Source organism: Rattus rattus, chromosome 3 (genome assembly GCF_011064425.1).
Source record: "Rattus rattus isolate New Zealand chromosome 3, Rrattus_CSIRO_v1, whole genome shotgun sequence".
Classification (NCBI taxonomy): Eukaryota; Metazoa; Chordata; class Mammalia; order Rodentia; family Muridae; genus Rattus; species Rattus rattus.
This window is the reverse complement of record NC_046156.1, coordinates 172296742-172311255: the sequence shown is the minus strand read 5'-3', so window position 1 is coordinate 172311255 and position 14514 is coordinate 172296742. Positions and strand designations below refer to the sequence as shown.

Genomic DNA, 14514 nt, shown 5'->3' with positions numbered 1-14514 from the left:
TTATGGGGGCTGGGGATTTAGCTCAGCGGTAGAGCGCTTACCTAGGAAGCGCAAGGCCCTGGGTTCGGTCCCCAGCTCCGAAAAAAAGAACCAAAAAAAAAAAAAAAATTCACTTATTTATTTTTTATCTTGAAGCAGGGTCTCGCTGTGTCTCTCTCTGGCTTTCTTGGTACTTGTGTAACCAGCCCATGCTGACCTCAACCTCATGGCCGTTCTCCTGCCTCACCCTCCTAAGTGCTGGGATTATAGGAATGTGCCGTCCCACTGACTGTAGCATTCATTTTTCTTTATGGATTTAGAGAACAAATTGTTTACATGTAAGAACTGCCTTGCAGTTACAGTGACTAAGTTATTCTTTGTGGGTTTTGGACTGTCAGCTTCTTGGTGGCTTACCACATAGTTGTTATTTGAGATTTATCCAAGAACTCACTGAAGTCACTTCTCTCAAGGAGTCAAAATAGGTTCATTTGCTTTCTAATTCCTTGCTTTTCTCAGTTCCTTGTTATTTCAGTCCTTTGTGTACTCTGGATCTTAACCTCTTGTAGGATATTAGCTGGCCAAGCCATTTCCTGCTTGTGGGCTTGCTTCTTCATCACTAGGTTGATTGTTTCCTTTGCTGTGCAGAAGCTTTGTCAGTGTTATGAAATCTCATCAGTTGTTGGCTTTAGTTTCAGAGTGAACGGAATTGTGTGAGAGAGAGAGCTCTTCCCAGCCCCTGTATCCTGTGGAGCACTGTCTGTGTGTTCTTCCTGCAGCTTCAGGTTCCATGTTGACGTCCTTGAGGGAATGTAGCTCTGTCGTGCAGGGTGAAAGATAGGGGTTGGTCTCATTTTTCTAAAATGTGGATGTCCAATTTTCCCAGTGTTGTTGTTTTAGTTTGCTTTCTATTGTTACACTGACCAATAATCTGAGCACTCAGAAGGCAGAGACAGGTGAATCTCTATGACTTCAGGGCCAGCCTGGTCTACATAATGAGTTCCTGGTTAGCCAAGAGACCTTGTCCATTGAGAAAGGAAATGAGGGCAGGATCTAAAGGGGGAAACTGAAGCAGAGAGCCTAGAGGAGTGCTGCTTACTGGCTTGCTCAGTGTACTTGTTATAACATCCAGGACTGAGGTGGCACCGTCCACAGTTGACTTGGGTCCTCCAAGAAAATATCTCACTGGCACACCTACAGGCAGTCTGATGGGGGCATTTTTGTCAACTTAGCTTCTTCATAGTTCTAGCTTGTGTTAAGCTGACAAAACACTAACTAGGACACCATTTACTGAGCTTGATGTCTTTCCTCAGGTTGTGTTTTCAGTGTCTGTCAAATACTGGCTGGCTGTAGTGACATAGACTTAGGTTTGGGTCTGGCACCCTCCTGTTGGTCTGCTTGTCTTTGTGCAGTACCCTGCTGTTCCGTTACTGTAACTGACACAGCTTGAAATCGAAGTCTGTAGTCCCTCCAGCATGTTCTTTTTAATTGCTTGGCTATCTGAGGTCTTTTGTGCTTCCATATGAAGTTGAATACTGTGAATTTTATTTCTGTGAATATTATGAATACCTTGATTAGGATTGTAATGAATCTGATTGAATCTATAAATGATTTCGACAGGATTGTAATTTTTTGCATTCTTGTAATGATGCATGAACATGGGAGATCTTTCAATCTTCTAGTGCCTTTCTCAGATTAGGTTATTCTTAGGTATATTTATCCACTGAGATTATTATGAATGGCAGTGTGTCTATGACTGATGTATTGTAATTGGTATACAAAAAGGCTACTGATTTTTATAAATTGATTTTGTGTGTTTGTGTATTCTGCCACTATGTGAGAACTTTGGAATTTTGGTTTCTTTAAAAAGCCCAGAGAGAGGGACACATTCGTTATCTTTTTCCTTTCTGCTCGTTGACACTGCCGAGGAAGCATGGCTGAACGCTCTCATCCCCTGCCGCCATGTCTAAGTCAGAGTTCCCCAAGGAGCCAGAATAGCTGCGGAAGCTCTTCATTGGAGGGCTGAGCTTCGAAACAACTGCGAGAGTCTGAGGAGCCATTTTGAGCAATGGGGAACACTCCCCGACTGTGTGGTAACGAGAGATCCAAACACCAAGAGATCCAGAGGCTTTGGGTTTGTCACATACGCCACTGTGGAGCGAGTGGATGCTGCCATGAATGCAAGACCACACAAGGTGGATGGAAGAGCTGTGGAACCTAAGAGAGCTGTGTCAAGAGAAGATTCTCCGAGACCAGGTGCCCACTGAACTGTGAAGATCTTTGTTGGTGTTAAAGAAGACACTGACGAACATCACCTACGAGATTATTTTGAGCAGAATGGGAAAATTGAAGTAATTGAAGTTATGACTGACAGAGGCAGTGGGAAAAAAGAGGGGCTTTCCTTTTGTCACCTTTGATGACCATGAATCTGTGCATAAGATTGTTATTCAGAAATACCATACTGTGAATGGCCACAACTGAGAAGTAAGAAAGGCTCTGTCGAAACAAGAGATGGCTAGTGCTTCATCTGAACAGAAAGGTTAAAGTGGTTCCGGAAACTTTGGTGGTGGTCGTGGAGGTGGTTTTGGTGGCAATGACAATTTTGGTCGAGGAGGGAACTTCGGTGGTCGTGGTGGCTTTGGTGGCAGCAGTGGTGGTGGTGGTTATGGTGGCAGTGGGGATAGCTATAATGGATTTGGCAATGATGGTGGTTTCGGAGGAGGCGGCCCTGGTTACTCTGGAAGAAGCAGAGGCTATGGAAGTGGTGGACAGGGTTATGGAAACCAGGGCAGTGGCTATGGCGGGAGTGGCAGCTCTGACAGCTATAACAACGGAGGAGGCAGAGGCGGCTTTGGCAGTGGTAGTGGAAGCAATTTTGGAGGTGGTGGAAGCTACAATGATTTTGGCAATTACAACAACCAGTCATCAAAATTTGGACTGATGAAAGGAGGAAACGTTGGAGGCAGGAGCTCTGGCCCTTATGGTGGTGGAGGCCAGTACTGTGCTAAACCACGAAACCAAGGTGGCTATGGAGGTTCCAGCAGCAGCAGCAGTAGCTATGGCAGTGGCAGGTGGTTCTAATTACAGCCAGGAAACAAAGCTTAGCAGGAGAGGAGAGCCAGAGAAGTGACAGGGAAGCTACAGGTTACAACAGATTTGTGAACTCAGCCAAGCACAGTGGTGGCAGGGCCTAGCTGCTACAAAGAAGACATGTTTTAGACAATACTCATGTGTGTGGGCAAAAACTCCAGGACTGTATCTGTGACTAATTGTATAACAGGTTATTTTAGTTTCTGTTCTGTGGAAAGTGTAAAGCATTCCAACGAAGGGTTTTACTGTAGACCTTTTTCACCCATGCTGTTGATTGCTAAATGTAAAAGTCTGATAAATATGTGAATAATACGTGAATTAATTCAGACACGCTGAATAAATGTGTCTTTTTTAAAAACAAGAAAAACAGAATGTTTTTTTTTTTCTTTTTTTTTTCGGAGCTGGGGACCGAACCCAGGGCCTTGCGCTTGCTAGGCAAGCGCTCTACCACTGAGCTAAATCCCCAACCCCAAAAACAGAGTGTTTTTTGTTTGAATCCCAGGTGTGACATCTGGGGCTGCTTCAGATTGTCCACAGCAGCTATATTTTGTCTCCTACTCTAGCAGGCGGATGATCTTGCCAGCCTCAGATAATGTGTGCAATTGTGTGACGTTGAAATCCTGGGGACGTTTGAGAGGCAGAGTGGGTTGTTGGTTAGTGGTTGGTTGTTGGCTGATGTTGGATAAATAGTGTGAAAAGAAGAAACAAAACGGAAACTACATATCCTGACAGCGAAGATCAACCTTGCCCTGAGGAACTTGACACCCCTTCAGCAGGAAGTAGTTTAAGGATAACATTGCCCCTTTTCTTTCTTTCTTTTTTTTTTTTTTTTTGAATTTCACAGAGCTTTATTGGGTAGGACAGAGGGCCACATTTCTACCTGTTTACCCACCAAACATTTAAACTGCTATTGCTCTGAGATCCCTGGTGATCTTCATGATCTCCATTGGAGCTTGAAGAGAGTATGATCAGGAAACCTCAAAGCTTCCTTCCTTAAGCACACATTGCCCCTTTTCTGACCCCTGACTTTATTCAGGGAACTTTTTTCTTTCCCTTCTATCCTTTTTTTCTCTCCTATCTAGTGTTCGGGGTTGAAAAGGTGAAAGAAAGGGGTGAAACAAAGGGTGGATGAGAGAACCCACAAAGTAGCCTAAGGCAGCCACAGCCACATTACCGTATACTGTTTATAGAAGTTTCCTGGTTACATTTTTGGTATATTTTATATTATCTATGAGTATGGATAATTGGATGTCTTTTCCTATTACTGCCCCTTTAATTTCCTTCTCCTGTCTTAATGCTCTGGCTGTGGCTTGGAGCACTGTGTTGAAAGTGGCTGTGCTCACCTTCAACTCCCCAGTGTACCACAGCACTCACTGAAAGGACTGGGGTAGAGAATGGCGGCCCCAGCTGGTTCGAGTCAGGGTCTGAGAGACTCTTCTGGTTGGCTTGTACTCCACTGTATATTACTGGATGGGCCTGAGAGTGGGGGTTGTCTCAAATAATGTTACTTTTTATAGCTTGTTGAAACTGTTGGTCATTTGCTCAACTGTTTAGATCCTGAGGTTGCGGTGACTGGAAATGTACATCCTGAGGCAGCAGTCAGAGTTGTCCAGTGTATGGCCCGTTTCATGGCTGCCTACTTCACCAATGAGCCACTCTTCATCCTGCCGCCTCACAGTGTGAATGTCCTTCCTCCGCTTCATGTTAAGACAGGTAATATGCTAAACAAAAACCATTGTGCCGGGGTTGGGGATTTAGCTCAGTGGTAGAGCGCTTGCTAGGGACCTGGGTTCGGTCCCCAGCTCCGAAAAAAAGAAAAAAGAAGAAAAAGAAAAAGAAAAACAAAAAAACAAAAAAACAAAAACCGTTGTGCCTTGCTTTTTACACGTGGTATCTAAGTCAGTATCCTATGGAAATTGCATGGTTTTGTCTTTTTCTGAACCTATTGTTGTTTTCGTTTTCACTTGTTTGCTTTTTTGCTTTAGCTTCTTGAATAGCTGAGGTTATAGGTGTGAACTGCACAGCTTCTCTTCCTTCCTTTCATATTTTCCCTTGTCTATTACACCCATCCTTCTGACAGTAGGAGGGTTGAGGTCAGAGTCTCATGCCTGCTCGGCAAGTGCTGTGTCGTTGAGCGGTACATCAGAACCTTTTCCTCTTGTTGCTGGTTGAGACAGGGTTTCGTGTAGCCCATGTAAGCTTTAAACTCCCTGTGCAGCCAAGGATGGCCTTGAACTCTTTTTGATCCTTCTGCTTCTCAAGTACTATAAGTGACATGTGCCATGCTTGGCTGCCAGTCTGTGTGGTTGTGTGTATGTGCGTGTGCGCATGCACTCAGCGTGTGTGTGCTGAAGCAGAGGAGACCTCAGGCGTTGTTGCTCAGGCACTGTCTGCTCTTGCTTTCTCTGAAATCATTTTTGAGTCGGGACAGCTTCCCTCACAGGATTGGAATACACCAGACAGATCATCTGATGACCAGCAGCTCAGGGTCTGTCTACCTGTATTGTCCCAGCACAGAGACTGTAAATACACACAAGCATGCCCTGCTTTTAAAAATGTGGTTCTGGAGATCCAACTCACGTCTTCATGTGTATAAGGCAACCACTTTATTGACTAAACTCTCTCCCCAGACACCAGTCCTCTTTTTAAAAGAAAAGTAATGTTTTAAACATTTTGTATGGCTTGAATATTTTCTGAAATTGGAAAAACGTTTTAGCTCTATGGATAATGTAAAATGAGATAAAATACAGTCTCTTTCAGATTTCATAATCTGCTATGAAAAATAGGAACATGTTTCTGAATAGTTAAGTTACTGTACATTATGATCCAATACATTTTAAAAGATTATTTATTTTTAGTATGTGTATATTTTGTAGGTGGTTATGTATATAGTAGTACATTGCCCAGGAAGGCCAGAAGAGGGCATAGGTCCCTTGGAACTGGAATTACGGGTGATTGTGAGCTGGTCATGGGTGCTGGGAACTGAGTCCTGATCTGGTAGAATAGTCTACGCTCTTAACCACTGACCCTTTGTGGCCCAGCAGTTCTCAACACATGGGTCGTGACCCCTTTCAGGGTCAACAGCCTTTTCACAGGAGTTCCCTAAAGCATATCCTGCATATCAGGTATTTACATTACAATCCATATCAGTAGCAAAATCATGGTTATAAATAACAACAAAAATACTTTTATGGTGGTGTCAGCACTACCTGAGGAACTATATTAAAGGGTCTCAGCATTAGGAAGGTTGGGAACCACTGCTGCAGCCCCTGGTCTGGTACATATGTATGCACATTTTATCTAACCCACTAAGCAGTAGTCACCTTTATTTTGTGTAGTGCGCTCACTCTATTTCTGCTGTGTTTTATTTATTTTATTTTTTTCTAGAGATTTGTTTTATTTTAGTATATGTGCTGCCAAAGCGAGCACGATTTGTTTTATTTTATTTATTTGTATTATTTTATTTATATGAGTACACTTGCTGTCTTCAGACACACCAGAGGAGGGCATCAGATCCCATTACAGATGGTTGTGAGCCACCATGTGGTTGCTGGGAATTGAACTCAGGACCTCTGGAAGAACAGTCAGTGCTCTTAACCGCTAAGCCATTTCTCTAGCCCTGTGTTTTATTATATTAGAGATGCTTACATAGCCCATTTAAGAAGCACATATTTCAGTATTAATAAAACTGTTCTAGAGGGCATTATTTCATTTTATATGCCTCTTCATTGTCATGTTTGAAAATATTAACTAAAAAATTATTTCATGTAAGAAGGCATGAGTTTGGGTATGTGTGTGCACTTGTAATATCATTTTCTCTAATTGATTCACAGAGCATTCCGTGCGACTTATTCCTCTACAACACTCTAAGGTGGCCAGTATTGTTCGAGATCAGAATCTCTCAAATGTGTGGACAGTTGAATATACCCTTGAATTATTATTTATTGGTGGCCTGATTCCAGAGGCTGTGTGGATGGCACATAAACTTGGAGACTGGAAGACTTCTGTTTCCATTGGTGTGGCCTTCCAAGCGTTCTGTAAACGTGACTGCAATCCTATGTGGTATGGATTTCTAAATTATCTATGTGTGTGTGTGTGTGTGTGTGTGTGTGTGTGTGTGTGTGTGTGTGTGGGGGACATGTGCACATATGTCAGAGCACCTATGTGGAGGTCAGAAGAAAAGTTGTGGGAGTCAGTTCTCTCCTTCTACCTTGTATGTTTCAGAGACTGAAGTCAGATCATCAGGGGTAGCAGCTTATCTTTCTACCTGCTAAGCCAGGTCACCAGCCTGAGGAATGGATTTTTAGATAAGCTTTAATTATTGCATAATAGCAAGTGAGGGGAAGGCACCCTGGAGGGTAGGTAGGTAGCATTTTGATGAATTGGGCAGCTAAGGAGTGCAGACATCCTGTGCATGAGCAAGAGCATTTGGCAGAGAAGCTTGGGTTGTGTTGGGTAGAGGTGTGTATGAAGGACAGCAGTGAGAATAGAGAAATTGGATCCTCTGAAGAGCTTTACCATGGTGTTTTCTTTTCCTTAGTAGCAATTGACTCCATATTTTCTTAAGCATACTTACTTCTTGATGTAAAATCTTTCCTTTTTTCAAAGTTTTATTTATTTTTCTTAACTTGATCTTATTGCAGGTCCAAGAAAAAGGGCATGGACCTACCTTTAAATATGATACCAGCCCAGATTTTCCAGGAAAAACTGCAGTGTTTTTTAGGTCAGCCAGTTTCTTTGGCAGCAAAAAATGAAAAGGGCTCAAAATATAAGCAATTTACAGGTATGCTACCTATTATAAGTTCTAAGTGTATCCGGTTACTATAAACCCTGTGCTACTACAAAAACTTAGGAATATTTACAAATATAAACACCCTGAAAAATTCTCAAAAATTTAAGGATGGTATTTATACTTAATCCTGTGGGCACTGCAAACTGGTGTTAACAAGCTGGAGTGGCAGCTCAGTGGCAAAGGACTTGCCTGCCACGTGCTTTGCTCAGGGTCTGATCTGAGCACCATAAAAAAGAAAGAAAAAGAAAACTGATGTCAGATGAAAACGTGCTTCCTCGGTAGTAGAACATGTAACTCCGTAGTAGAACACTTGCTTGACATGTACGAGGCTCTAGATTCAATCTTCAGCACAGCCAAACCAGACAGCCATACTGGAGTATATTGTTAGGTACGTACATTTATCCTTGCTGTTGTCTTAGAGAAGGGGGTCTTGTTATGTATCCTGGTGTGACCTTGATGGTTCCTTCATTCCTCCTGCCCTGGACTCTGAGTGCTAGGACTATAGTCATGAGCTAACATTCCTGGCTAATGCTACCTCCTGTCATGTTTGCTAGATCCCATTGAAGAGGAAGATGCCAATCTGCTGTTTGGGTCTGTGCAAGAGGTGCTGAAAGCTTCAGCCATGGCTGATGCTGATATTGTTTCAGAAACACTACAGCTGTTGATGGAGTCCGCTAAGGACTTCAGTAAAAAGCTGTGGGGCTTAGTGCCCGTCGACTTGTATCTTCCAGCGCCTCCGTTGTATTGCCCCCAGCCTGCCCTTCTTAGTGAGGTAAGCGCAGTGGGAGTTGATTTGTCTGCTTTTTCTTTTCTTTTTTTTTTTTTTTTTTTTCCAGAGCTGGGGACCGAACCCAGGGTCTTGCATTTGCTAGACAAGCGCTCTACCGCTGAGCTAAATCCCCAACCCTGATTTGTCTGCTTTTTAAAAGTAGCTAAGGGGGCTGGAGAGATGGCTCATAGGTTAAGAGCACTGATTGCTCTTCCAGAGGTCCTGAGTTCAATTCCTAGCAACCACACAGTAGCTCACAACCATCTGTAATGGTATCCAATGCCCTCTTCTGGTGTGTCTGAAGAGAGTAACAGTGTACTTATATAAATAAAATAAAGAAAGAAATGTTAAAGAAATAGTCTGGTAATAATGATCATGTGAAAAATGCAAGAGCTGAAGATAAACTTTTAGTGTCTGGCATAACTATTTACTACATGCATGGTCTTAGGTAACATACCAAACAGCTGTTTAAGTAACAGACAACTGTTCTGTTGTCCTCAGGAACATGGTGACAATCTTTTTTTAAAAGCTGAAAAAGATAACCGCCACAAGCTGTCTGGGATCCTGCAGCGTGTTCTCCTGCTTTTCCGGGCATCTCGGTGTTCCTTTCCTGTTGCACAGTGGTACATCTTACAGCTGAGGTGGGCAAGAAAGGTCATGCAGAAGGTATGCGATGTCTTAGCCACTCAGGTGCTGAGTAAGGCAGCCGATGTGCTCATGTGCACCAAGTGCTTTCCTAGGAGTTCTGCCCTGTGAACCCTGAGTCTTGGGTTTACTCAGGCCAGCTTCTGGCTGAGATGACACTGTAACGTGAGTCTCTGGGTTAGCTCACTCTGTATAGTATGGAAAGTGTCCCTTCATAGTAAATTCTTCCAGACTGTACCTGTTTATTTCTAAATGCTGGAAGATTTCCTCTGTTTAAGACCCACCCCCCTTTTCTAGAAAGTTAAGATCTTTGCTCTGTGGCAAACCCAGTGGGTTCCAAGCCTGGACAGTTACGAGTGAGGCTGTTTATGTCAGGAGACTTCCTTCTCTGTCTTCTGAGATGCGCAGTTTGACTCTGGGCTGTCCACGCTCTTCACCCTGACTTGTGCTGACTCACCTGTTCTGACGCTGAGTAGGTATGTGTTTCTTATACAGTCACAAGTCCTTATCAGCAGGGGTTTGAAATTGGCCTCTTTTTTTTTTTTTTTTTTTTTTTTTTTTTTTTTTGGGAGCCAGGATGAATCTCATTGTATAGCCTAGAATAGCCTTTGACTTAGCCCTCTGAGTGCTTAGGGATTCACCTCGGCAGAAACAATTACCATGCCTGACTGAAATTAGCATTAAAATATTATATATGTATGACATATATGTCTCCATCTAGTTTGTTATGTGAAAGTTGGTATGTGCATGCCACAGTGTGTGTTAGGGGTCCCAGAGCACCTTGGGTGTCAGTCCTCACCTTCCTCCTCATCTGGGACACTTCGTTGCTGCATCTGCCAGTCTAGCTGGCCTTCAAGCTTCCAGAGATTCTCCTGTCCCCACCTGTCATCTTGCCGTAAGAGCACTGGAATTGCAAACTCCTGCTATGTCCTGGAGATGTTAACTCAGATCCCAGTGTCCACAAGGCAAGCGGTTTATCAGTCAAGCCAGTTCTTCAGCCCCAAACTACCTTTTGTTTGTTTGTTTTGAGATGATTTCCCTATGCAGTCCTGGCTAACTTAGTACTTGAAGTTAGAACAGACTAGCTTTCAACTCACAGAGATCCATTTGCTTTTTTTTTTTTTTTTTTTGCCTGAGTGCTGAGATTTAAGGGTAGGTAACATGATGCCTGGCCAAGTAAACCTTTTTTTTTTTTTTTTAAAGGAATTACTTATTTTATGTATGTGAGTACACTGTCGCTGTCTTTAGACTCATCAGAAGAGGGCATCAGATCCTATTACAGATGGTTGTGAGCCACAATGTGGATGCTGGGAATTGAACTTAGATCCTCTGGAAGAGCAGTCAGTGTTCTTAACCACAGAGCCATCTCTCCAGCCCCCTAAGTAAGTTTTTAAAAGAGAAAATGAGGTTTAGAAATTCAACTCCTTAAAAAAAAAAAGGTAATTCAACTCCTATAAAAATATGCTTAAAAATGTTTATTGTCATCATATGGAGACAAAAAAAATAGATGGATGGTTTCCAATGTCAGGAGAAGGGAAGATAGAAAGTAAAGACTCCTAATAATTGTGTGTCTGTGTCTGTGTCTGTGTAATGGTAATGAGAAAGTTCTTGAATTAGACAGTTATTATTTATGGTTGACTAGATAAATATATGAAACGTAGCTAGATAGCCACCACTTATAGAAGATGAGCTTTAAGATCTTTACAAAATGATAGTTAAATATTTGCACCATATTTGTTTTCTATTTCATTCTAACAAGTTGCCAAAATCTCGTGACCTAAAACCTTGCCCACTCTCAGTGTCTCCTTGCATCAGAAGTCCCTCAAGGCAAGCTGCTTCTACCACAGAGCTATTCAAGGGTAACAGCAGAGCTGTGCTCCCTTCCAGTGTCTTGTCAGGAAAATCCATTTTCAGACTCATTCAGACAGTTCAGTGGCCACAGGACTTAGGTCCTCACTTTTTGCTGGGTCTCCCTCTTAGTAAGATCCTACTAGAAAAGTGTTTGGTAAACGGGCCGTCATTAGCATGCTTACAGCATTCGATGAGATCATATCTTTCTTGAAGTGATAGGTAGGAGGATGCTGTTAACTTACTGCTCCTCTTTGGTTTTGTTTGTTTTTTTGATATCTATAATAGCATCCTTCTTTTAAAAAAAGAAACAAAACAAAACCCTTGATATATTAGAGAAACAGTGATTGTCCTGTACTGTTTTCCACGTTTGTGATGGTTTCGTGCCACATTATTTTCTGGAAACTGGTTGTTGATATCTACCCACGGAAGTACACAGGTTTGATTATATTCAGGCCCAGATCGGGGAAAGAATCCTTTGTAAGTATCATGTACTTCTCTGTCTCTTTCAGTTTTAAACATGATCTAGCCCAAGGAACTTGGATCACGTCGGATCCTATATCAGTTCCCCTTCAACTCCTAAGCTTCTTTTCTAGTTTGACATTTACCGATAGATAGTCCTTATCTAGAGTCATTATCCTTTAGGACTTGCTAATGGATGACTTTATATGTTGTCATTTGTAGATTTATTTTTTTATAAGTTACGTAAGGAAGTTTTTTTTTTACTTGTTTTAGATACTGCACATTTAATATCAGATAACATTTAAGTATTTTCTTACTCATGACTGTAGGAAAAAACTGAGATGAATCTAGAAAAACGAGAATGCAAATGGTTTAACACCTCTTTCTTTCCAGACAGAATGTAGTGATTGTCTTGAATCAGTTTTGTGAATGGAGTCCGTGGAAGCGCAGCTGCTAACGCTGTGGGGAGGACTGATGCTGCTTACATTGTGTCATTTTCTTGACTGCTTCACCTGGAAAGTTGTTTACTACTGATGATTAACATATTCTATCCTTCTTTTCAGATTCGAGTGAAAGGGTCCCTTCCTTCTCTTAGTTCTTTCCCTGAATCCTTACTTAATTACTGTAAAGGAGGGATAGCATTCTTTAGACCTGGAGCAGCCGGAGACCATAAGCTTGATGAAGTTTCCATCAAAGCCCTAGGTTTGTCAGAAATGAGATACTTGGTTGGGACTCAGATGCATATGAACTGTAATAGGATTTTCACTTGGTCTGGGAAAGTTTTTTAAACTTTAGTTTGCTCTTTGATGCCGTACCTAGGGGTTTAGACTTTGACACTCTCCAACATGTATGTATATAGATGGTTTACGTGTATGGTTGTAAGTTACACTTTTATTACATAAAACGAATTGTGACAATTCTGACACTGTTGTTGCTTCCTTGTTTAAATTTGGAATTTCAGCATTAAATACCTTTTCTGTAGCATTCCTTGCAGGGAGGGTGTCCTTGCTACCACATTGTTAAGTAGGCGGGCTTTGAACCTGTCTGTAAAGATGGACCAATTTTGTTTCCTGTTTTTCTGATTGAACTTATGAACTAATTTTAATGGCTTTTATTAGCAGACAAACATTAAGTTGTCTTGGCATATCAATTCTAATTCGTATTTTGAAAAGTTTCCTTAAAGTCTCCAAAGTGAAATTTCTGAGTTATTAGTTATTTAGTTATTTCTTACTCTTGAAATAGTATGCCAAATTTATTTGATGTCAAAAAGATTTTGCTAACTTTGTTAGTAGCCTTTGACTTTGAGGCAGTTTTGTTTTGGCATATCTATTAGGCTCTATGTTTTGAGAGGGTCTCTGATGCTCTGTAACCCAGGTGAGCCTTCTGAAAGCTGGTGTTACACATGGGTGCCATTGTGGTCAGCAAATCATCAAGTCTGTCTTATGACTAATTACATTGTTTAATTAGCGCTTTATTTGCATTTTCCTATACACATTGGTTTCTCAGTTCATAATTTGTATCATTACATGTATGACAGGTCTAAAAGGTAGTAAAACTTTGGAAGACAGAAACAGAAAGGGAAGGAGGGAAGTTTTGTGTGTGTGTGTGTGTGTGTGTGTGTGTGTGTGTGTGTGTGTGTGTGTGTTACAGCATTAGGAGTCAGACTCAGGGCCAGGTCTAAAAGAGAATCATGCTCTCAGGCCATATGACATGTTCTGTAAATTAGTATTCTGGGCCTCTGTAATGGCTCATCAGATAAAGGTGCTTATAGCCGTGTCTGACAACCTAAATTCAATCCCAGAACCCACATGGTAGAAAGAGACCTGACTCTCTAATGTTGTCTTCTGACCTCCAAGTCAAAGCCTATGGGCCATGCACAATTGTGCAAACATAGACAAATGCGCGCGCGCGCACACACACACACACACACACACATAAATAAATAAACAAATGTAAAACTTCTTTTAAAAATTAATATTGGAATTTGGTTTTAGAATTTAAAAGATTGAGCAGTACCAAAGCAGGTGGATTTTTATGAGTTAAAGGCCATCCTGGTCTGTATAGTGAGTTTAAGGCCACCCAGGGCTACACAGTAATAAGACCCTGTCTCAAAAAAAAGTTTAAGTAAAAATGCATATCAGGGCTGGAGAGATGGCTCATCGGTTAAGAGCACCGACTGCTCTTCCTGAGGTCCTGAGTTCAATTCCCAGCAACCACATGGTGGCTCACAACCATCTGTAAAGAGATCCGATGCCCTCTTCTGGTGTATCTGGAAACAGCTACAGTGTACTTATATATAATAAATGAATAAATCTTTTAAAAAATGCATATCAATAAGTAATTTTCAGGTTTGTAGCTCAATGTTAAAGCATTTACCAGCCAGGTATGAGGCCCTGGGTTCAATTCCCAGTGCTATAAAAAATAAGTGGTATTCTGAATGATACATAATTATTATAGAGTTTGTGTTAAAATTGAAAATATTTACAATATACTATAAATTTATAAGCCAAGTAAGTTGGAACTAAATAGATTAAATAATTTAGTAATTTTTATAGCATCGTGCAACTGATATTTATAAAATATTCTAGAATATTATATATTAAAATTCTGGAAGTATCTCTATGCTTTTATATAAGATGCTTATAGTGAACACATTTTTGATTTTGGCATTTTGGCATGTGCATGTGTATTGAAGTAAAAAATAAAAAAGGGTTTCTTTTATCCGTGCTCGTCGGCACTGTTAGGGCCACATGGCATCTGTGGGATATTTTCATCTCAGTCAGCAAAGCATCTCACCAGCTAAGCTCCATCTCATCTCACACTGCCAACAGCTACTCTCTGAGCCCAGCAGCAATCTCTCTACTCATCTAGATCCCAAGGCGGGTCATTGCCACACCAGTCTCATAGGGCAACTGCCTATCTCTCGAGGCTC

At 41.5% G+C, this 14514-nt stretch overlaps 1 protein-coding gene and 1 pseudogene across 1 annotated transcript in view; both read left to right on the top strand.

The window, feature by feature from the left end:
• Cplane1 (ciliogenesis and planar polarity effector 1) overlaps positions 1-14514 on the top strand; it is a 97205-nt gene that overhangs the window by 22852 nt on the left and 59839 nt on the right. Inside the window, exons 16-21 of the mRNA XM_032898803.1 lie at positions 4621-4779; positions 6900-7128; positions 7710-7849; positions 8413-8630; positions 9129-9293; positions 12146-12284. Of these exons, the coding sequence (XP_032754694.1) occupies positions 4621-4779; positions 6900-7128; positions 7710-7849; positions 8413-8630; positions 9129-9293; positions 12146-12284 (1050 nt within the window). The remainder of the gene's footprint in view (positions 1-4620; positions 4780-6899; positions 7129-7709; positions 7850-8412; positions 8631-9128; positions 9294-12145; positions 12285-14514) is intronic.
• Positions 729-3391, top strand: LOC116897140 (annotated as a pseudogene).